Genomic DNA, 25,637 nt, shown 5'->3' with positions numbered 1-25,637 from the left:
AGGGCATGTGGAGTGAAGTTATCCCCTTTGGTTCAAGAGCCTGATGGTTGAGGGGTAATAACAGTTCCTGAACCTGGTGGTTTGAGTCCTGAGGTTCCTGTGTATCTTCTTGCTTCTTATTTCCTTTTTTTTGTAATTTATTTCTTATTGAAGTTCATCATCAAACAAAACTTTCTATAAGATGTATTTCAGATACTGTACATATATATCATATAGTCATACTTGTCACAGATCTCCACATAATATTTATCTGAGATATACACTTACAGAAAGAAGAGGAAAGAAAGAACAATCAAAAGAAGAAAACTATGTACAAAGTAGGGAGTGATCTTTTTTTTACAACATATTCATTGACTTGTGAGAATAAAATCAGGCCTATGAAGTGTTATGTAGTTAAACCATTTTTTCCACTATGAATAAAACTGTTCCAATTTATTATTAACAGAAGCTGTTATCTTCTCCATTTTGTAAACGTCCATTGTAATTTCCATCCATACATTTAAAGTTGGGCTCTCCTGTGATAACCATTTCCTAGTAAGGGTCTTTTTACCAGCCACTAGCAGTACATTCATTAAATATTTATCTCTTTTCAACCATTCTTGAGCTATAAACCCAAAATATATGGTCTTACTCTCTAAGGGTATTTCACATTTAAAGATGGGCATTAGGGCATTATCCAATAGTCTTTGATAACAGGGCATTCCCAGAAAATATGATAATGGTTTGCATTTTGATTTCCACAATTTCTCCAGCAAGCACGGGGGTTACTATCATATTGGGATTTCTGAGAGGGTGTAATAAAATATCTTATCAAGTTTTTCCACCCGAACTCCCTCCATTTCGGTGAACTGGTACATTTCCACTGATACCTCCATATTATTGTCCTGTCTTCTTCAGATTTTATTATCCCTCCTTCCTTCTCCCATTTTGTTTTAATATATGAAGTCGAATGTGTTTTAAGATTTGACAAACCCTTATACACGCTTAAGTTTATTCTACTACTGTTATCTGAATTATATGCTTTTCTAAATAGCTCCATCAAACATGTACTTGTCTTGGTTACATTTTTAACTGTCCTATTAACATAATGTCGCATCTGTAAATACCGGTAAAAGTTTTGTTTTTCTAATAAGTGTTTTTCTTTGAGCATTTCAAAACTGAACAGTGTTCCTTCTTTCATTATATTGCAAATAGCTGTTATTCCTTTAGCTGTCCAGTCCTTAAATCTAGCATCCAGTTTAATCGGCGTAAAATCCGAGTCATATGCACACCATTTAAGAATTGCAATGTCTCTCTCTAGTTTATATTCTTTTATAATAGTTTTCCATATTTTAAGAGTCCATTTCACCCACGGGTTATCAATAGTATTTATGTAACTTTGTAGGTTGTTATCAGCCAAAATTGCCTGTATGGGGATGGTAAGCATCCTCTCCTCAATGTTTTTCCATTGAGCGCCATATGATGGGTTGCACCAGCATATCACAGCTCTCAACTGTGCTGTAAAATAATATTCTCTAAGAAAAGGTAGGTTCTATCCCCCCTTTTCCTTGGCTAATTGCAAAGTTTTGAGATAAACCCTAGGCCTTTTACCTTGCCATATATATCTTGATAGCATCTTGTTCCATTCATTGAATTGATTTTGGTTAATCTCTATTGGTAGGGTCTGAAAGGGATATAGTAGTCTGGGCAGTATATTCATTTTAATAGATTCAATCCTTGAACTGAGACCAGGAAAAGGAATTAGGTTCCATCTTGTTATATCTGCCTTAATTTTTTAAATATAGGCTGATAATTGCATTCTGATAATTTTGCCAAATCTTTTGGCATAATGATGCCCAAATATTTGACAGACTCTGTTTGCCATGCCCAAGGATATCTACTTTCAGTTTCTCTTGGTGGGCTATAGTTATATGAAAGTAGTTGGGTTTTACCTATGTTGATCTTGTATCCTGATAATTGGCCATATTGTTCAAAGGATTCCATTAATTTAGGTAAGGAGTATGTTGGTTGACCTAGATAGATCAAAATGTCATCTGCATAACAGCATAACAGGCCAATTTACGCTCTGTCCCTTTAATAGTAATTCCCCTGATATCTTCATTTTGTCTGATGTATTGAGCTAATGGTTCCAGATATAATGCGAAGAGTAGCGGTGACCATGCACAACCCTGTCTTGTGCCCCTTTCTAGGGTAAAACGATTAGATAAATATCCATTGATTTTAATCCTGGCAGTAGGATTGTCATATAGTGCCTGTATAGTTTTAATAATTGTGTCATGTAGACCAAATCTATGTAAAACTTCATATAGAAAATTCCAATTAACCGAATCAAATGCCTTTTCAGCGTCCACGCTTATCACTATTGCTTCAATTTCATTTTCTTTTATATGATCCATAATGTGAAGTGTCTTGTGTTGGCGTTGTTGTATAAGACCTGTCTGATCGTTATGTATTAGTGTGGGTAGAAACTCTTCTAATCGTTTGGCCATGATGGAGGTAAATATTCTATAATCCACATTAAGAACAGATATTGGTCTAAATGTCTTGCTTCTTATTTCAAGACCACGCAGACCATAATACCAATCTAAATTAATCCCATCTAACTGCAAGTGAATCAGAATTATTATCTCTGATACATATAATGTGAAATTTGTTGTTTTGCAACAGTAGTACAGAGCTAAGACATTAAATTACCATAAATTACAAAATAAATTAAACAGTGCAAAATTAGGAAATAACAAGGCAGTATTCATGGGTTCATGGACTTCAGACATCTGATAATGGAGCTGAGGAAGCTGTTTCTGAATTGTTGAATGTGGGTCTTCAAGCTCCTGTACCTCCTCTCCAAAAATAGTAATGAGCAGAGGGCATGTGCCAGATGGTGAGGGTCCTTAGTGATGGAGGCCACCTTCTTGAAGATGTCTTTGGTGACTAAGAGGGTTGTTTCCATGATGGTGCTGGTAGAGTTTGCAATCCTCTGCATCCTCTTGCAATCCTCCATATTGGAGCCTCCATACCGGAGCCTCCATACCAGCCTGTGATGCAACCAGTCAGAATGCTCTCCACAGATTTGTTTCTGACACACCAAATCTCCTCGATCTCCTAACAAAATATAGCCACTGGTGTGCCTTCTTTGTGATTGCATCAAAGTGTTAGGACCAGGACAGACGCTTAGAGATATTGGCATCCAGGTACTTGAAGTTGCTCACCCTTTACACAGCTGACCCCTCAATGAAGACTGGTGCACATTCTCCCAACTTCCACTTCCTAAAGTTGACAATCAATTTCTTAGTCTTGTTGACAGTGATGTGAGATTGCTGTTGCAACACCACTTAACCAGTGGATATACCTCACTTCTGTATGCCTTCTTGTCTGAGACTGTACCAACAACAATGGCATCATCCATAAATTTATAAATAGTGTGTGAGCTGTACTTAGCCACACAGTTGTGGGTGTAGAGAATGTAGAGTAGCAGGCTGCACATGCATCCTCGAGGTACGCCTGAGTTCACTGTCAGCAAGGAGGAGATGTTATCACCAATTCGCACTGGTTGTGGTTTCCTAATGAGAAAGTCGAGGATCCAGAGGGTGGTAGAGAGGCCCAGGTTTAGAAGATTTGTGATGAATACTGAGGGAACGACATTCCCTCAGAAAGGCAGCATCCATCATTCAGGATTCTCACCATCCAGGACATGCCCCCTTCTCATTATTACATTGGGCAGCAGGTACAGGAGTCTGAAGAATCACACTCAATGATTCAGAAACAATTTCTTTGCCTTTCCGATCAGGTTTCTGAACACACCATGAACCTACTCCTTCTTCTTTGCATTACCTTATGTTTCAAATACAGGATGTCTGCTATAGAGGGGGTGTCTAAGACCAGAGGACACAGCCTCAGAACTGAGGGGCATCCTTTTAGAACAGAGGTGCAGAGGAATTTCTTTAGCCAGAAAATGGTGAATCTGTGGAATTCATTGCCACAGACAGCTGTGGAGGCCAAGTCAATGGATATATTTAGGGCAAAGGTTGACAGATTCTTGTTTAGTCAGGCATGAAGGGATATGAGGAGAAGGCAGGAGATTGGGACTGAGAGGGAAAATGGATCAGCCATGATGAAATAGCGGAGCAGGCTCAATGGGCCAAATGACCTAGTTCTGCTCCTTCATCGTATGGTCTTATTTATTCTTCCAATTTATAGTAATTGTATGTCTCTGCACAGTACTACTGCCACAAAACAACAAATCTCACCTTGCAGAAGTCAGTAATAATAAATCTAATTCTGATTCTGTGATTCCTCACCTAATATATAATTCAGCTTTGTTTCAATAGTCAAGTCTGTTAAGTGTCTATGTATTTTAAATACACTAGTTGTAGATGCAAGTCCAAATGAAGGGCCTCAGCCCGAAATTCCTCTCCATAGATGCTGACTGACCTGAACTCCTACAGAATTTTGTGCGTGTTGCTCTGGATTTTCAGCATCTGCAAAATCTCTTGTGTTTGTGAAATTCAATTTATTTTGTAACTGACCTACCTGGTTAGATGTTTCAGTCATAATCCAAGGAATATGATGCAATTAACCATGATAGTTTTTCTAAACTTCATTTTGACATCTGAAATTTAATCTCCTTTTTGGGGTAAGATTCAATCAATAATTATCTGTTCTTCACTTTCCTGACTTTATCCCATCATCACTGAGGCCTGACATGGTCATTCTGTCAGAAACCTTGAAGTAGGTGGTCATGGTAGAACTGACAGTGCCTTGGGAAGATTGGATTGAGGAGGTGTTTCAGCATAAGAAAGACAAGTACCAGAGATAAGGGTGGAGGGCACACTGCAAGCCTATAGAGGTGGAAAAGGTTCTTTGGCTCTTCACAGTGCAGAACCTACTCTCTCCTTGGCATTATGGGGGCTTCAAAGAAAAGAGCCTCCAGATAGCTATGGATCAAGAAGTTTGACATGTAGACCAATGCTGCTGGGACATAAGCTAGGGTCTGATCAACCATGGCTAGGTAGCCTGGATGAGGGTGTCTGATGTTAAACAACTTGAAACACCTGATGATGTGACTCAGTGCATACTGGGATGTATCTCGGTATCATAAGTAGATCTAACTACCATGGCAAAGGGCAACATTAAAAACTGTAAAATATCTAGTTTTTTTTTCATTTTATTCCACTGGTAATTTTACTACCTTACTGTCTTAGTCACTGCAAGTACTAGTAGATGTAAAGGGTAATGAACAGATTTTTGAGAAGGATGAATTGGAAGGAAAGTTATTTTTAAAAATGGATCTCTCGCTAAAAGGTGTTCTTTGGGCAAACAGCCAGCAGTGGTAGCCTGATGGCTGAAGCCTGGGTCTGCCAGTCTCTGGGGAAGTTGAAAGCCCAATGTCTGCAAGTCCGAGTTCACCGAAAGCTGGAGGCCCAGAGACAGCCTGTCCTGGGATTACAGGACTGTCTATGGGTATGCGTGGGTGAGTGGGAGGGAGGTTTTGTTGTTGTTGCTTGCTCTGCGGAACATGGTGGCCAGGCTACATTGGCTTTAAAACATGTAGCGACACTTGAGGGCTGCCTCCAGCACATCCTTAGGTTGGGTTGGTTGTTAACGCAAACGACACATATCACCGTATGTTTCAATGTACATGTGGTAAATAAATATGAATCTGAATTGGTTGTCAGGGTGTCAGGGGTAGTAGTGGAAACTAAGGTGGAGGCTGAGAGCCTTCTGATAGACACACAAATATGGGGCAAGATATGGATGATACACAGGAAGAGGCATCAACATATAAATTGACATCAAGTTCAGCGCAACATCGTGGGCCGAATGGCTTGAACAATATGTATTGTTCTTTGTTCTATGATCTGACTTCTATTTTCCAGATGCAAATTCTTCCCTCAAGAACCCACGGTCACTAATGAATCCTATGCATGATGCACAGTCTCTATTGCGCAGATAGGGCAATGACGTGTGGCTGGACAGGTGGAGTGTGGTTTGAACTTCTCGTGCTATGTTTCCAAGTTTCTATGTTCAGTGAGCTGGGGCTTCTCTCGTTGGAGCAAATGAGGACGAAAGGTAACTTGATAGAAGTGTACAAAATTATAAGAGGCATAGATCGAGTGGATAGCCAGAGACTTTTTTCCCTATGATTGATATGAGGGAGGACGTAGCTTCTACTGTAGGTGTTTGGAAGAAAGTAAAGGGGGGGGGGGGAATATCTGTAGTTTTTTTTACACAAAGAGTGGTGAGTGAGTGGAACATGCTACTAGGGTGTTGGTAGTGGCAGATACATGGGGTTACTTAGGAGGCTCTTAGATAGGCACGTGGATGAATAAAAACTGAGGACTGTAGGGGAGGGAAAGAGTACATTAAATTTAAAGTAGGTTAAAAGGCCAGCACCACACAGAGGTCTGAAGAGTCTATGCTCTATATTCTGCTAGCATAGTTTTTGAGTGCTGCCTTTGGAAAGACTCAGCACCTCCTTAAATACTTCTCTTTCATTTTAAGTTAATTAAGGCTGTTTTCACGTACTTGTCACACAAAAGGCCTGATCGACATGTTTACTTTAAATTCTGCAAAATACATGGGAATATCTGTGCTCTGATCTGATGGCTCTGATAGGAATTGGCCACTGCATATTGTAATGTACAGGAGAATATTACAAGGATCCTTATTGATTTCCTGTTCAATAACGTTTTACACAGCCCTCATACAAGGAATCAATGATAATCTCACTGCATTATACACCCTTTTGATAATACCGCAATTGCTAAGGTTTAGTTTATCACAGGCAACCAAGTGCAGTCAGCAACTCAGTGCAAACTCCCATTTACCCGTAAATTAATATTTTCAATCTAACCTTCTTCTCAATGAGATCCAACTGTTCTTTATAAAAAACTTCAAGTTTTTGAAGTTCTGCCTCCCTCTTTTCCAGTTGACTGGCCTGGAAAATAAAATGTAATACAGCAAATTAGAATAAATTTTGTGTAGCCTCCCTGTTCCAAGTCCCACAGAGAAGGTAAAAATATTGTAAGTCTGTTGATCCACTTATTTAATCTCTCCCAATTATGTCATAATTATTGTTATTCTTCTCTGCACCTTGTGGCACATCTGGCGGTCACCTTGCAATTTCTTTAGTATTTTTGTCTGTTTTTTACAAGGTCGAGTTGCTAGCTCAATGCTCAACACAGCACGGATGGAAAGCGAGCAAGGAGCCGGCCGGATTCGAACCCAGGACCACTCACCTCAAAGTCCGGTGCTGATGCCACTACTCCTCTGGCTGGCTAATTACAGTCATTGCTTACAAATAATTACACAGGGTTACCACTCCTTCCTATGTCTCACTCATACAGTCGTTGAGTCATAGAGCATTACAGCACAGAAATAGGACCTTTAACCCCTCTAGTCCATGCCACAGAGAGGCACAGTAGCTTGGTAGTTAGCATAACACTGTTACAACACCAGCAATCCAGGTTCAGTTCCACTGCTGCCTGTAAGGAATTTGTACGTTTTCCCCGTGACTACTAGGGTTTTCTCCGGGTACTCCAATTTCCTCCCACATTCCAAAGACATTTGAGTGAACAGATTAAATGGTCACGTGAGTGTAATTGTGTGGCACAGTTTCATTGAGCCTGAAGGGCCGGTTACAGTTCTGTATCTCTAAATAAAGTAAAAAAAAATAACTGTTAGCCTGCCTAGTCCATTGACCCATACCTGGACCAGACACTTCCATACCCTTCCCATCCATGTACTTGTCCAAACTTCTCTGAAGTGTTGCAATCAAACCCATACCCACAGCTCATTCCATAGTCTTGCCAACCTCTCAGAGAAACTCCCCTGCAGGTTTCCCTTAAATATTTCACCTCTCATCCTTAATCTATGATCTTTTGCTCTAGTCTCACAAAACCTCAGTGGAAAAACACTGTTTGCATTTATTCTACCTATACCTCTCATAATTTTGTACACCTCTATCAAATCTCCCCTCACTCTCCTACGCTCCAGGGAAAAAAGTCCTAAATCAAATGTCCTTTGTCTGTGTGGATAGCAAGCACTGAAATGCCTTTAAGTGGTCAGCAAGGGCATATTTTGCCAAAGATCAGTGTCTCTACTTCCTCAGGAGGCCAAAAGAATTCGGCATCTTCACATTGACCCTCACCAATTTTTATTGATACACCATAGGAAGCATCCTATCCCAATCTATCACAGCTTGGTATGAGAACTGCTCTTTCGGTGACCCCATGAAACTACAGAGAGTCGTGGATATAGCTGTCATCACAGGCATGGTAGCATAACGATTGTACAATGCCAGTAATCAGAATTTAATTCCCGCTGCTGTCCCAAGTTTTTACATTCTCCCCATGGCTGTTTGGGTCTCCTCTGAGTGTTCCAGTTTCATATCATGGAAACAGGCCTTCCCTACAAGGAGAACAGAGAATATCCTGGGTGTGAAGGGTATTTGATTATATTGCCTGCTTTACTGAAGCAGAGAGAAGTAGGTAGAGTCCACAGAGAGAAGGATGGTCACTGTGATGTGCTGAACTGCCCACAACTCTCTGCAGTTTCCTGTGGTCATGTGCAGAGCAGTTACCATTCCAAACTGTTATGCAGAATGCTTTCTCTGGTGCACTGATAAAAATTGGTAAGAGTTGATAGGGACATGCTGAGTTTCTTTAACTTCCTGAGGAAGTTGAAGTGTTGGTGTGTGAGTCAATCTTAGTCAGGTTAATTTCTGCCTGCTTTCTGTTACACCGAGGTTCTCTTTCAAACTGAAAGCTCCAGATCGGAACAAACTGCACTCCGACAGAATGCTCCCTACATAGAAAGGGAAAAAAATTACTATTTGCTTAGATGTCAGAGCAATCACAGAAACATAACCAAGTAAATGTTTGCATCCTTGCAGCACAGAAAAATTAGTAAAAATATGGGAAACGTGAACACGAGAATTTAACCAACACAGATACGGAAAGAATCCACCATTCCCTGTTCCCACACCATTCATTGACTGTCCTCTCTAATCCAGCTATTTTTGATTGTTAGGAGAACCAGCATGGCAACACATATAATTTATTGCTTGAATAATCCAAAACATTTAATGACGAGATTATCAATTATACTCAAAATGTAAACAAGAAGTTTCATTAAATCTGTAAGATACAATAAATAAAAAAGGCAGTAAGTTTATTCTGACTTGGTAGTGTAGCAGTTAGCACGACACTACTACAGCTCAGGACATTCTGAAGTTCAGAGTTCAATTCCGGAGTCCTCTGTAAGTAAGTTTGTACATTCTTCCCGTGTGCACATGGGTTTCCTCCTACAGTTCAAAGACACGGCAACAGCAGGTTAATTGGTCATTGCAAATTGTCCTGTGATTAGGCTAGGGTTAAGTCAGTGGGTTGCTGGGTGCTGAGGCTCAGTGGGCCGGAAAGACCTTCTCCATGCTGTGTCTCAAAATAAATAAAACTCTACATCATTTGCCTAATACTGAGATTTCCAGAATATCATCACAAAACTCCACCCACAAAGATGAAGATTTTGAGATAGAAGTCTGTAACTCCAAAATGCTTAAATAGATTCATTCCAAGCAGACACAAGGAAACCAGGTCAAAATACAGGCTCATTCCTTCGGTGACCAAGCAACCATGTTATCATCAATAGAGGTTCTAAAGATGAAGAAAAAAGTCGAATGTTTATTCGTTTCCATAGATGCTGCCTGATCTATTGAGTTCCTCCAGCACTTTGTGTGTGTTACTCTGGATTTCCAGCATCTGCTGATCTCTTGGGTTTATAGATTCTGCAAATGCTGGAAATTCAGAGCAACGTACAGAAAACGCTGAGGGAACTTGGCAGGTCAGGCAGCATCTATGGAAACAAATACACAGATGACATTTCAGGCTGCAACTCTTCATCAGGACCACTCACTGTGTTACAATATGTTGTTTGATATGTGTAAGACAGATTAGTAATTTTTATATAAAAATAAATGGACCACTGTGCAATTGAAATGAATAAAATGCTAGTTAGATTAGGTCAAAACTCTTTAGAGAGTACTTTTCAAACCTACGACCTCCACCAGCTTGAAGAACAAGAGCAACAAAAGCATGGGGAATACTACCCCCTGGAAATTGCCCTCCAAACCATATACCACCATGACTTGGAAATGTCTCATTCTTCACCGTCACTGGGTCAAAGCCTGGAAACTCTGCTTACCAGCATTGTAGGTTATACCCACACCTCAAGGACTACAGCAGTTCAAGAAGGCAGCTCAGCATCACCTTGTCAAGGGCAAGGAGGGATGGACAATTAAATATTGGCTCAGCCTAAAAAGCCCACATAAGCTGAATGATGATCAAATAAAGCTTAGCTTACTGTCTGGATGGCGGCGTGGAGATATGTGTTACCAGCGTAGCCCACGCACCTTCCCCCACCCCTCCCCGGCCAGGATCAGGGTCACGTGAAACCATGGGAGCAGGTGGTGGATGGTCGTATGAACAGCTGGTGCATATCACAAGTCCTGGTTATGTGACCACTGACACCAGGCAGACAATCTCTGAAGAGTATTGATAATGGCTGGAGTCATCCGTCTTGTAAAGAAACTGCCCAGAAGAAAGCAATAGCAAACCATTTCTGTAAAAAAAATTTGCCAAGAACAACCATGACTGCCCAGATTATACAACACGACACATAATAAATGAACGAGTCTACTATAGATTGTGTTGATGGAAATGGAGCTGGAGAAGTGGAACTGTTTAAAAAATCCAGGTCAAAACCTAGACTCATTCCTTCAGTGATCAGGCAAACATGTTATAATCACAAGATATTGGGAAGATGCTGCAAATCCAGAACAACACAACACAAAATGCGGGAGGAACTCAGCAGATCAGGCAGCATCTATAGGGGAGGAATAAACAGTCAATGTTTTGGGCTGAGACCCTTAATCAGGGCTCTTCATCTTGTTATAACGCCCTGATTAACTCCCTGAAATGTTAATGAAGGGAGAAAGTAAACAACTGTCAGAGAACAGTGTCAAGGCGGCTCTTTCTCACAGCCCTTTGAATATACTTATATGAAAACACAAATTACCAGAATGTATGCCCATTGAAAAGGCTTTGCAAACTGCGTAATCCTTTGGAATAGTCTGGAGGTGTGTGTGTTAGCTTTAGCCAGAATCTGAATCAGATTTATTATCACTGACTTATATGATGTGAAATTTGTTTTTTTCCAGCAACAGTTCAGTGTAAAGGCAAAATTATTATAAATTACAAAATAAATAAATACTGAAAAACAAAGGAATGATAAGGTAGCCCAAACATTTTATTTCCGATTCCCATTCCTGTTCCGATGTGTCAATCCATGGCTTTCCCTTGTGCCACAATGAGGCCACCCTCCAGGTGGGGGAGCAACACCTTATATTCCAACTGGGTAGTCTCCAACCTGAGAGCATAAACATCTATTTCTCTATCCAGTTAAAAAAAAATCCCTCGCCCTCCCCTCTTCTCCTATTCCCCAGTCTGGCCTCTTACCTCTTCTCACCTGCCTATCACCACCTCCTGGGTCCCCTCCTGCTTCCCTTTCCCTATTGTCCACTCTCCTCTCAGATTCCTTCCTCTCCAGCCCTTTACGTTTCCCACTCACCTGGCTTCACCTAACACCTTCTAGTTAACCTCCTTCACCACAACCTACCTTTTTATTCTGGTGTTTTCCCCCTTCCTTTCCTGTCCTGAAGAAGAATCTTGGCCTGAAACGTCTGTTGTTTCCATAGGTGGTGCCTGACCTGCAGAGGTCCTCCAGCATTCAGTGTGTGTTGCTTTGTGTTTCCAGCATCTGCACTTTCTCGTCACGGGTTCAGAGATTGTTCTGAAATCTGTTGGAAAAGTGAATGAAGCTGTTCCTGGACCATTGAGTAGAGGCCTTCAAGCTCTTTACCTCTTCTCTGATGGTATTAACGTGAAGAGGGCATGTCCTGGATGCTGAAGGACCTTTATAATGGATGCCATCTTCCTGAGGCACTGGCTTTTGAAGATGTCCTCGATGGTGGTGACACTGAGCAGCACATGATGGAAACCAACCTCCTCTCTATGGAATCCGATCGTACTTCTCAGTAAAGTAGTCATCATAATCAAAGAACCCGCCCACCCCAGAAATTCTCTCTTCTCCTCACCACAGCCTCCCCACCCAACTGGGCAGAAGATACAGAGGCCTGAAAGCACATACCAGCAGACTCAAGGACAGCTTCTATCCCACTGGTATAATATTGAACAGTCCCCTCATAAGATGCACTCTTGATCTCACAATTCACTTCATTATGGTGCTTGCACTTCGTTATCTACCTGCACTGCACATTCTCTGTAATTATAACACTCTTATTCTGCATTCTGTTATTGTTTTCCCTTTGTACTACCTCAATGTACTATGTATTGAAATGATCTGTATGGACAGCTTGCAAAACAAAGTTTTTCACCGTACTCTGTACATGTGGCAATAATAAACCAATTTAACAATTTGCCTGTGAATAGATCTTAAGCATACCTCACGGCATTCAAAAGGCAACTGTTGATGTAACATCATTTAGCACCTATGAGTATTGCAACAAAAATCCACACACTTTATTTTTGTGAAGATGTGCGCAAAGCCACAGACAGCTAAAGGGCTGAGTATGATTGCAATTCCTCAATCTGTTTGCTCGGTAAACCGATGTTGTATATAAATTTTAAAAGTGATTCCGAATGCCAGGAGGCTGCACAATGATGTGTAACCTCATCCAATGTTACAGCCCTCCAAGAACTGTGCATTCTAACCATTGTTGGCCTCCTATACCTTAACTATTGACGAAATACAGGGAATGATCAGTTTGATAACTGACCTCGGGACCTGCTGAGCTGTAACAAGCAGAGCTTGCAGCCTTAATGGTGCAGGTCATAGCACACATTCTCCTGTAGTGGAGTAATATATTTCATGATGTTATAATGCCCAATTTGCATGAAGGAAGTATCAATTGTAAACACAACCACACATCATCTACAATACATTAACAGGCCCTTCTAGCCCAATGTAGCTCTCCGGGTCATTCAGGCACACAAGCCTCCAAGCCCTATGACAAGGTTGTGGTCCTCTTGGAGGTGAAAACTGCAAAACACCTTAAAAATTTGCAAAGCAATAGAGTGATATTTATTTTAACTTCATTTAGAGATCACAGGCCAATGATCCCAGTTACCCAATTACAACCATGTGGTCAATTACAGCACCAGCAATCTGGGTTCATTTTCCACCGCTGTCTGTAAAGAGTGTGTACGTTCCCCCCGTGACCATGTGAGTTTCCTCTGGGTGCTCCGGTTTCCTCCCACAGTCTAAAGACATACGGTTAATTAATTACATGCGTGTAATTGGGCAGCATGGCTTGTAGACTCGAAATAAAATTAGAATAAATATCACCCTATTGTTCTGCAAAAGTTTAAGGTGGTTTAAAGTTTTCAGCTCCAGAAGGACCACAACCTTGTTGTAGGGTTTGGAGGCTTGTGTGCCTCAATGACCAGGAGGACGATTTTGGCTAGAGTCAGGGCTTGTGCTCTAGCTCTTGGTAGGGTCACCCATGCCAAACAGGTCAAAGCGTCCACTGGTCCTCCAGGTTTGGGGTTTCAGCTCAGGGCTAACAACCCTGACCAGTAAAACAAAATTGTTACAGAAAGAGCAATGAAGAATCCTTCTACGTCTGTGTGCGACTGTATGGACAGACAGAGATGGATGGTCTTTATTGCTGTCCAAAATGCCAGCAGCATAATGGGCAGTAAGGGAGAAAGCTTTCAGGGTAGCATACAGGGACATATACATCCTTGGATAATAAATTTACTTTGAACTTTGATTGGATAATTTACCTCAGCCTACAGAAACCTTATCTTGCGAGGTAGTTTCCCTTGACAGTTCATCCAGTGCCTGTGCTTCTTGAGAGTAACATCAGATTTATTAACATTTCCAATTTGTTGATGTTTTAGGCTTGTGTGTAAAGCCCATCATTAGTTAGCAATTTGACCAACAAAAGGGAAGCACTCTGCTAACACGAAACACCTCCCAGATTCATTTGCATCCACCTTGAGCGTGGATGAAACAGTGAACGGTTGCAATCCGGACATAAAGCCAAGAAGAGCCAAAACGCAAAACCGAGGGTTTAAAAGAGAGAAGGCTGGTCAAGTCAGGAAGTACTGGGTAGGAGATCTAATGTTGAGTTTAATTTACCAATGTTACACTTCATTAGATATACTCAGTTTTGAACACCTGTCCCAGGCTTCAGCTAGGGACTACAGCGTGAATGAGCAAGCCATATTTTTGTTCAATTAAACTTTACTGATTGAAATTGCAAAGAGGTGCCCAGTAAATTATAACCTTCAAAAAATTATACATTTTCAAGGTGATCACATATAGAAGTTTGAAGGGTAAATCTTGTAGGATCTGGCACAGACATTTATAATTCTCACCACTCTAAATCTCCCCCACAAAAAAATATAAAGATGGTTGGTGCTTTGAAAAGGCAAACGGTGAAATAGCACCAGACCTCGAGCGTCGAAGGGGAGTTTAAATCTCCAACTCCCACAGCAGCTCGCAAAACAAAATACAAATTCTACCAAATAACCTTAGCAGATGTGATTTTATGCAAATTCCTAATCCTGAAAATTACTCTGGAAGATGAATATGGGCAAACAGAGCAGTTCCTCACTGTATTGCGATCAATTCATTTAGCTTAAAATATTCTGCTGCAGGTCTCCAAGGGCTGAAGAGATTCATGCTCTCAGGAATTCTGCTTTTTTTTTACACCGTTTTACCTAAAATCTCATTTTATTCTGGCTTATCCCCCTGAGCAGTCGCAATCAAATAACTGACATTTAAACAGCATCTTGGCCCAATACTTAAAGAGCCCCTTCATCGCACTAGCAGCCAAACAGTCATGGAAACCTACAGTGCAGAAACAGGCCCTTCGGCCCATCTAGTCCATGCTGAAGTATTATGCTTCCTAGCCCCATTGACCTGCACCTGAACCATACTTATCCATGTACCTATCCAATCTTCTGTTAAATGTTGAAATTGAACCCACATCCACCACTTCCACTGGCAGTTCGATCCACACACTCACCACCCTCTGAGTGAAGAAGTTCCCCCTCATATTCCCCTTAAACATTTCACCTTTCACTGTTAACTCATGGCCTCCAGTTTGAGTCTAACCCAACCTCAGAGGAAAAAGCCTCCTTGCATTTACCCTATCTATACCCTCATAATTTTGCCCTTCGTTTCCCCCCTCACACCATCCTGTTCCGAGCTCTTTCTCCTGATTTCCCCCTGAATTTGTTCTTTTATTGAAGCCTCAATCCTGAAAAAGTTGATTGGATCTGAAAGGATTATGATAAGCAGTGATACACAAAATCAATTAATCATCTCATAATAACCGAATCTTTTCTTTTTGGATAGTTATCGAGTGTTCAAATAACAACGTCCCTCTATTGTCCCCTTTGTTTTCCTTATCTGCCCCTTGCCTGTTCTAATATGAACTGTGTCTGATGGATTAGTTAGTTAGTTAGTGATACAGCACGCCCAAGCCACGTCACACCCAAAACCCCACAACCCCAATTAACCCTCACCTAATCAAGGGCCAATTTACAATGACTAAGGGAGGAAACCAGAGCACCTGGGGAAAACCCACACATTCCGTGGAGAGGGCGTACAAACTCGTTACAGAATGGCGCTCGAATGGAACTCTGAACTCCAGAATGCCCCAACCTATAATAGAGTCATGGTACTATGGTGCCCATTAATGAAGGCGATGACACATTAATACAGATACTAATATCCTTGTGTCGGAAGAATCCGAGTTAAACTCATATTTATAACCTGCGTCTGAGAGCCCACTGAGGAAGTTGAAGGTCTAATGCCCACGAGTCCATGAGTCCCCTGGAGGATGGAGGCCCAGAGGCAGTCTCTCCCAGGGTTGGGGGTCTGTGTGTGGGTGGGTGGGTGGTAGGGAGGAAAGAAAATTGCTTTGCTGTTGCTCTGTAGTTGTTATTGCTCATGTTGTTCTGCTATGTTGTCACCAGAATGCGTGGTGACCCCTGGAGGCTGCCCCCTGCACACCCCCTGGTGTGTTAGTTGTTAACGCAAACAATACATTTCTTGTATGTTTCCATGTAATTTGATAAATAAATGAACCTGAATGTTTTTTTCTGAGTCAGTTATGAAGCAAGACACAATTAGTTATTTCAAGAATGTCAAAATATAGTTCATGTTTTTCACTGTGACCATAGCTGGATTAAAGACTAAGAGAGATTTAAGATGTACACACTGATTTGCCCTTGTGATTCTGCTAGCCTTAAGTTAAGAGTTTTGCAATTACACATTTGTTCGTCTCCCTATTTCAGAAAGGATATTAAGACTTTAGAAAAGGTATAAATAAGGAGATTAACTTTCCCAACCCTTGTTACTGGACTGGACCACAAAAACAATCTGGCTTTTCTTTATAAGACTTTGAAGCAATTTGAATAATCTTTATAAACAAGAACCTGACTATCTCCCGCATCATCTTCAAAGACATAAACGTCCCCAAGTTGCCTACACTATCTTTTGATATTGAATTTTATTACAAACATTTGTATTATTAAATAGTAGTTTTATTTGTCACATCTACATGAAATATTGAAGCATAGAGTGAAATGCATTGTTTGCACCACCAACACAGTCCAGGGATTTTGCTGCGGGCAGGGCAGGCTGCAGCTGCCATCATGCCTCTGGCACCATGGCCACAATTCATCAACACTAACCCATACTGTACATCTTTGGAATGAGGGAGAAAGTCAGAGCACCCGGAGGAAACCTACACAGGCAAAGGGAGAACATACAAGCAGCAGTGCAATTAAACCCGGATCACTGGCACTGTAAAGTAATGTGCTAACTGCCACACTACCATGCTGTCCTCAGAGTCACCTCCGGCCAGAAAGTCAACTAGACCCCAGTCACTCAATACTGTGATGGCAAGAACAGGTCAAAAATACAATATGCTGGAAATCCAGTGCAATGCACAAAATGCTGGACGAATTCTGTAGGTCAGGCGATATCTGATGATATACAGTATCAGACAGACAGATGGATAAAGAGATAGACAAATATATAGGTAGGCAAACAGATAGGTATATAGATAGGCACGTAAATAGATAGACAAACTGATAGACAGATAGGTAGATAAATACAGACAGAAAGGCAGAGAGACAGGCAGACAGACAGACAGCTAGATAGGTAGATAGATAGACAAGTTGATAGATAAATAGATAGGTAGGTAGATAGATAGACAGACAGACAGATAAATAGATAGATATATAAAAAGTGTCAAGATGAACAAATAGCAAACGAGATGGAAGGTCATCAGTAATGAACATAACCAGTCACATAATGGGTCATACTTGTTTTTCAAAATGAGCCTGACCTAACAAAATTCACTATCTTCCCCTTCACCTTCGTCTGCCAGAACAAATGTCACTGAGCACAAGGTACAACATAACCAAGAAATAACTGGAGCATCGGACCATTGTGCATATACAGAAATAAATCGCACCTGTTTGCCCAAAGGAGTTGGTCATGTTTATTTATATTCCTGGGAATTATTTAAAGGCATGCACACTTGTTGATATATCAATTACTGTGTGCGAACATAATATACCGAAGCATAAGTATTTTTAGAAGCAACAGTTAAAACAAAATAATGGGGGAGCAACTAGCAAGGCCTAAATGGCTGTGTGCTTAATGTAGATTAATGGGATTTGTACAGCAGGCATGGTGAGCAAAAAGGCCTCTAAGTACAGGTCAGTGAAGGTCACTGGATTAGTTAACAGCCCACCATGTCTGAGAGGTAAGTGGATGGGTTAACAACCCACCAAGTTACCCTTCTTTAAGGTTCTGAACTTAAAGAAGGGTAACTTTGAAGGTATGAGCCGTGAATTAGCTAAGATAGACTGGCAAGTGATACTTAAAGGGTTTTCGGTGGATATGCAATGGCAAGCATTTAAAGGTTGCATGGATGAACTACAACAATTGTTCATCCCAGTCTGGCAAAAGAATAAATCAGGGGAGGTAGTGCACCCGTGGCTGACAAGGGAAATTAGGGATAGTATCAATTCCAAAGAAGAAGCATACAAATTAGCCAGAAAAAGCAGCTCACCTGAGGACTGGGAGAAATTCAGAGTCCAGCAGAGGAGGACAAAGGGCTTAATTAGGAAAGGGAAAAAAGATTATGAGAGAAAACTGGCAGGGAACATAAAAACTGACTGTAAAAGCTTTTTTAGAAATGTGAAAAGAAAAAGATTGGTTAAGACAAATGTAGGTCCCCTACAGGTGAATCGATTATGGGGAACAAGGACATGGCAGACCAATTGAATAACTGCTTTGGTTCTGTCTTCACTAAGGAGGACACAAATAATCTTCCAGAAATAGTAGGGGACAGAAGGTCTAGTGAGATGGAGGAACTGTGCGAAATACATGTTAGTAGGGAAGTGGTGTTAGGTAAATTGAAGGGATTAAAGGCAGATAAATCCCCAGGGCCAGATGGTCTGCATCCCAGAGTGCTTAAGGAAGTAGCCCAAGAAATAGTGGATGCATTAGTGATAATTTTTCAAAATTCTTTAGATTCTAGACTAGTTCCTGAGGATTGGAGGGTGGCTAATGTAACCCTGCTTTTTAAAAAAGGAGGGAGAGAGAAACTGGGGAATTATAGACCTGTTAGCCTAACGTCGGTGGTGGGGAAAATGCTAGAGTCAATTATCAAAGATGTGATAACAGCACATTTGGAAAGCGGTGAAATCATCGGACAAAGTCAGCATGGATTTGTGAAAGGAAAATCAAGTCTGACGAATCTCATAGAATTTTTTGAGGATGTAACTAGTAGAGTGGATAGGAGAGAACCAGTGGATGTGGTATATTTGGATTTTCAAAAGGCTTTTGACAAGGTCCCACACAGGAGATTAGTGTGCAAACTTAAAGCACACGGTATTGGGGGTAAGGTATTGAGGTGGATAGAGAATTGGTTGGCAGACAGGAAGCAAAGAGTGGGAATAAACGGGATCTTTTCAGAATGGCAGGCAGTGACTAGTGGGGTACCGCAAGGCTCAGTGCTGGGACCGCAGTTGTTTACAATATATATTAATGACTTAGATGAGGGAATTAAATGCAGCATCTCCAAGTTTGCGGATGACACGAAGCTGGGCGGTAGTGTTAGCTGTGAGGAGGATGCTAAAAGGATGCAGGGTGACTTGGATAGGTTAGGTGAGTGGGCAAATTCATGGCAGATGGAATTTAATGTGGATAAATGTGAGGTTGTCCACATTGGTGGCAAAAACAGGAAAACAGATTATTATCTGAATGGTGGCCGATTAGGAAAAGGGGAGGTGCAATGAGACCTGGGTGTCATTATACACCAGCCATTGAAAGTGGGCATGCAGGTACAGCAGGCAGTGAAAAAGGCGAATGGTATGCTGGCATTCATAGCGAGAGGATTCGAGTACAAGAGCAGGGAGGTACTACTGCAGTTGTACAAGGCCTTGGTGTGACCACACCTGGAGTACCGTGTGCAGTTTTGGTCCCCTAATCTGAGGAAAGACATTCTTGCCGTAGAGGGAGTATAAAGAAGGTTCACCAGACTGATTTCTGGGATGGCAGGACTTTCATATGTTGAAAGACTGGATCGACTAGACTTATACTCGTTGGAATTTAGAAGATTGAGGGGGGATCTTATTGAAACACATAAAATCCTAAAGGGATTGGGCAGGCTAGATGCAGGAAGATTGTTCCCGATGTTGGGGAAGTCCAGAACGAGGGGTCACAGTTTGAGAATAAAGGGGAAGCCTTTTAGGACCGAGATTAGGAAAAACTTCTTCACACAGAGAGTGGTGAATCTGTGGAATTCTCTGCCACAGGAAACAGTTGAGGCCAGTTCATTGGCTATATTTAAGAGGGAGTTAGATATGGCCCTTGTGGCTAAAGGGATCAGGGGGTATGGAGGGAAGGCTGGTACAGGGTTCTGAGTCGGATGATCAGCCATGATCATACTGAATGGCTGTGCAGGCTCGAAGGGCCGAATGGCCTACCCCTGCACCTATTTTCTATGTTTCTATGTTTCTGTATCTGAGTTTGAGGATAATATATCAAGTTCATATTTGTTGTGCTCACAGGCAAACATACACAGGGTATAAATGCCATGTTTGTTAGCTTTTTGCAGCAGCTGCACAACGCATGGACACTATAAATTAACATAAATGATACATAACTTATATGTGTGCAAAATAAAGAACAGAGGACACAGTGACACTAACGTAAGATTTCACACTCACGTACTCACCAAAGACTACCAAATTTCTACAGGTGTAAGGTGGAGAGCAATACAACTGGTTGCATAACAGACTGGTATGGAGGCTCCAATGCACAGGATCGGAAAAATCTGCACAATGTTGTAGACTCAGCGAGCTCCATCACAGGCACAACCCTCCCCACCATCAAGGGCATCTTTCAGCAGTGGTGACTCAAGAAGACAGCATCTATCATTAAGAACGATCATCCAGGATCTGCCCTCTTCTCATTGTTACCATCAGGAGGAGGTAGATCAGGGGTTCCTAACCATTTCTATGCCATGGAGCCTAATCATTAACCGATGGGTCTGTAGACCCCAGGTCAGGAACCCCTGAGCTAGAGCCTGAAGATTCACACTCAACAATTCTGAAATGCTTCCTCTCCCCCAGCCCAGCCCACCCCACCATTGGGCTTCTGAACAGTCCATGAACCCATGAACACTACTTCACCATTTTTCTCTCTTCTTACACTATTTATGGTTCCTTAAGGTTGTTATAGCCAGGCACAGTACTGCGGATAAGCTCCCACTACCTATTAAAAGGTTTTTTTAGAGCAGCTCATGGTTGAGCCCACTTGAGGATCTGCTATTCTGGATTGGCTGTTGTGCAATGAACCAGGATTGATTAGAGAGCTGAACGTAAAAGAATCCTTATCAGCAAGTGAATATAATAAGATCAAATTCAACCTTAAATTTGAGGAAGAGAAGCTAAAGTCAGATATATCAGTATTACAGTGGAGTAAAGGGGATTACAGAGGCATGAGAGAGGAGTTGGCCAGAATTGATTGGAAAAGAACACTGGTAGGGATGACGGCAGAGCAGCAATAGCTGGAAATTGTGGAAGCTATATGGAAGGCACAGGATATATACAGCCTAAAGAAGAACAAGTATTCTAAAGGAAAGATGACACAACGTAGTTAATAAGAGAAGTCAAAGCCAACATAAAAGCCAAAGGGAAGGCATATAATAGAACAAAAATTAGTGGTAAGTTAGAGGATTGGGAAAATTTAAAAACCAACAGAAGGCAACCAGAAGTGTCATTAAGAAGCTAAAGATGAAATACGAAAGTAAGCTAGTCAATAATATTAAAGAGGATACCAAACCATCTTTCAATACTTAAAATATAAAAGGGATGCAAGAGTGGACATCAGACCACTGGAAAACAATGCTGGAGAGGTAGTAATGGGGACAATGAAAAAGCAAATGAACTGAATAAGTATTTTGCATTGTGGGAGACATTAGCCGCATGGTGGAAGTTCCAGGGGTCATGAAGTGTTTGAAGTTACCATAACTAGTGAGAAGGTTCTTAGAAAACTGAAAGATCTGAAGGTAGATAAGTTGCCTAGGCAAGATGGTGTCCACCCCAGGGTTCTGAAAGAGGTGGCTGATGAGATCGTGGAGGCATCAGTAATGATCTTTCAAGAATCACTAGATTCTCGAATGGTTCTGGAAGACTGGAAAATTGCAAATGTCACTCCACTCTTCAAGGAGGGAGAGAGGCAAAAGAAAGGAAACTATAGGCCAGTTAGTCTGACCTCAGTGGTTGGGAAGATGTTGGAGTCAATTATTAAGGATGAGGTCTCAGGTCAGGGTACTTGGAAGCATATGATAAAATAGGTAGTCAGCATGGTTTCCTCAAGGGAAAACTCTGCCTGACAAATCTGATGGAATTCTTCGAAGAAATAACAAGCAGGATAGACAAGGTTTCCAGCAGTGGCTGATTGGCAGGAGGCAAATAGTGGAAATAAAGGGAGGCCTTTCTGACTGGTTGTTGGTAACTAGTGGTGTTCCACAGGAATCTGTGTTGGGAATCAATTATTTTTATATTTTATGTCAATGATTTGGATGATTGAATTGATGGTTTTGTTGCAAAGTTTGCAGCTGATATGAAGACAGGTGAAGGGGCAGATAGTTTTGAGGAAGTAGAGAAACTACAGAAGGGCTTAGACCAGTGGTCCCCAACCACCAGGCTGTGGACCGGTACCGGGCTGCAGAGCATGTGCTACCAGGCCGCAAGGAAACGATATGATTTGGCGATAAGAAACGATATGAGTCAGCTGCACCTTTCCTCATTCCCTGTCACACCACTGTTGAACTTGAACGCATGCGAGGTCATCAGTGATCCAAGACGTGCAAAGGAATGGGTCCATGACCCATTTGTGAATGTCCCCGGTGAATCATCCATGTCAGCGCAGGAAAAAAGATCAACTTCTCGAGCTTGCAAATGACGGTGGGCTGAAAAGTATGTTTGACATAACATCTCTGCCGGCATTCCGGATCAAAGTCAAGGCTGAATATCCTGAGATAACCACGAAAGCACTGAAACTGTTGCTTCCATTTCCAACATCATATCACTGCGAAGCGGAGTTTTCTGCAATGGATGCAATGAAAACTAAATTGCGGAACAGACTGGACATAAGGAACCCCCTTCGAGTATCGCTGTCTCCCATCACCCCTTGATGGGACCGTCTTATTGCAGGAAAACAAGCCCAGGGCTCCCACTGATTCAGCGATATTGGTGTGTTGCAATGATTTTATATGTTCATACAAGGAAAATATGTGCTGTGTGTTTAATATCCAAACGTTACTTAAAATGTTATGATGCTATTGACTTCAAAGTGACTTAATTAACTTATCACTATATTCATGCGAGGAAAATATGCGCTGTGTGTTTAATATTAAATTCGTTAGATAAACCCTTTTAGAAACAAAATTGAGTGTATTAGCCACTTACAAGTGACTTATAGTTGATTAACACCTATATTCCAGTCGTAATTAACACCTCCACCCCCCCGGTCCGCAAGAATATTATCAATATTAAACCGGTCCGCGGTGCAAAAAAGGTTGGGGACACCTGCTGTACAGGACGTGGGTGTTATGTGGCTCCTTTATTAACGCCCAGACAACAAAGACATGTTTTTCTTTTGTTTGACCAACTTTACTTTCAACATCTCCATTCAATACCTGAAGGCCGCCACACTTACATCCCACAATTCCCTCTCCTTCTCCCGCGTGCACGTGCATAACAGGGAGAGTGCTCATGCGTACTAAAAACTTACATAGTCCAAATGAACAGAACTCAACAATCTCCCATCCTTTTTATGTATATACTAAAAAAAATTAAATTTGAAAAGAAAAACTTAAAGACAATTCAAATGTCCGTTAGGATATGGGAGTTAGTTCTAACCCTTTAAGTTAATACTATTCTTAAGTTACCAAATGCACTCACTAGGTGCCTTTAACAGCACAAGAGCTAGAGCTCCCTTCTTCGTGAGACAGTCAGCTAGTTGTTCCTTTGTAGTTGACCATAGTACATAATGAATTTTCTGTGCTTGGACAAGTTCTTTGATGCTGCTTATCTCTAGACGAAGCCTCTTCTCTGTTACTGACTTGGGGAATTTGATGGAATCAACCAAAGAGTAGCTGTCTGTGACTGTTTTGTAGACTGTTCTTCTTTGGGTCACCTTTTGGACAGCTCAGAAGAGAATGTGGCCAGAAAAATAGCATTATCAATACCTTCAGACACTGCAAGGGTTTCTTCTGCCAATGTACTCGGTCCAACTCTTCTATGTTCAGTTCCTCAAAACCTCTAGCCACCTGACATGCTTTTGGTATAATTCCTGTCGGGATTTCTCTCAGGGTGTACACCCATCTTGTAGACACTGTCTTTTGGCCAAAGTCTCTGACTTCCTCAAACACTCCCATGATTTCTCCAACTTCTGATTTTATCCTGTTTTAGATTCAAATGACACTTCTTTAGTTACTAGGACATCTTCATCTTGACATTCCTCAGATAGTCCAGCCCGATCTATACTTGATTCAATATGAGGTCTGCCTAAACATGATATGTCAACTGACCATGCAGTGCCAGTGATTATGACTGGTTCTAGGTAATTCAAGTTGTACCAACTTCTGTTTCTTCCAGTGGCTTTTCCCGCTCATCCTAAGACTTCAGCTTTGTATGAGATGCCAGTATCTTTATCAACAAATCTCATAGTTTGTCCTGTTTTAAGACTGAAATTTCTATGTTGTCTTTGCACTTGTGATCATTTTTGTTCAGGCAAGTCTGTTGAGTCCCCAACTGCACTGACCGTGCCATTGTTAAGCAACTCTAATGAGTTACTAGCTGCACTCTCCTCATCCCTGTCTGTGCTGTGTGACCTCGTGCCTGGTAAGTGCTTTTCATTTTTTGTGTTATTCTCCATGGAGTTCTGTTAGTCTTCAGTTCTTGCTTTATGTAGTCTGGAATGACGCACTCTCACATATGTACCTCCATGTCTCATAAACACCACAACTCCATCCTGACCAATGACAACTCCAGGACCTTTCCATTCTGTACAGTCTGCTCTTTTGTAATACACTTTTGTCCCCGGTGTCATATTTGTTATTTGTACCTCCATGTCTCACAAATACCACAACTTCATCTTGACCAATGACAACTCCAGAATTTTCCATTCTGAACAGTCCACTCTTTTGTAATACACTTTGTCCCCTGTGTCATATTTCTCATTTGTCGGATGGACCTGGGGCCTCAGTGCTCTTCGAATTCAATCAGAACACTCTACTTCAGTGAAAGCCTTCTTTGATCCATGCAGTGCTGAAATATAATTCCCAACCCATTCACTCCTTGTAGTGCCCTCTGGAGCAGGTAGTCTGTCAACCAATACAGATGGAAGGTTTGGATTCTGATACGGTCTAAAGCCAAGTACATTGTTCATGGGTATTCTTCGTCATGAGGGCCCAGTCCAGGGCTGTGTTCCAATCACAGTCATTGCTTTTCCTTACCTCCAGCATTATTTCAGTAAGCGTTTGATTGTGTCACTCCAGAAGTCAGTTACTCCAAGGACTATATGCCACTGTTGTCGGTTTCAAGGTTAAAGTTCTCTGCAATATCTCTGAATTCATCATTATTAAATTCACCACCATTATCACTTTACAAGGTGGGCTATTCACACTAATCCAGGAATGGATTTTTTTTTTTTTTACTATCTCTATAGGTCTCTTTGTATTTACAGTGCTACTAGCACTGAAACATGTGAACTCATCAATGATGTGGAGATACCATACTCCTTGCTCCAGTTCATGTAGGTCTATGGCTACTGTTTCATTGTATTCAGATGCTAGTGGCAGACTAACCGCAGGATTAGGCTTGGACCTTCCAAACTTTTGGCACGACTCACATCTATCAATTATCTGCTGTAGAATGGAAAAATAGTCTGCATCCTTGTTTCCTGAACTCCTGAGTAGTTTCTGAAATATATCAATTGAAGCATGTCCAAAC

The 25,637-nt window shown here is 41.4% G+C and overlaps 1 protein-coding gene across 3 annotated transcripts in view; it reads right to left on the bottom strand.

The window, feature by feature from the left end:
- LOC140210827 (MICOS complex subunit mic25-like) overlaps window positions 1-25,637 on the bottom strand; it is a 753,869-nt gene that overhangs the window by 498,416 nt on the left and 229,816 nt on the right. For 2 of the 3 annotated variants that reach the window (XM_072280091.1, XM_072280092.1), the window contains exon 5: window positions 6,854-6,937. The exons of the other annotated variant lie outside the window; for it this stretch is intronic. In XM_072280091.1, coding sequence (XP_072136192.1) covers window positions 6,854-6,937 — 84 coding nt within the window. The remainder of the gene's footprint in view (window positions 1-6,853; window positions 6,938-25,637) is intronic. 3 annotated transcript variants of the gene reach the window in all.

This window comes from Mobula birostris, chromosome 16 (genome assembly GCF_030028105.1).
Source record: "Mobula birostris isolate sMobBir1 chromosome 16, sMobBir1.hap1, whole genome shotgun sequence".
Classification (NCBI taxonomy): Eukaryota; Metazoa; Chordata; class Chondrichthyes; order Myliobatiformes; family Myliobatidae; genus Mobula; species Mobula birostris.
The sequence above is the reverse complement of the archived record's forward strand: the minus strand, read 5'-3'. Positions and strand labels throughout refer to the sequence as shown.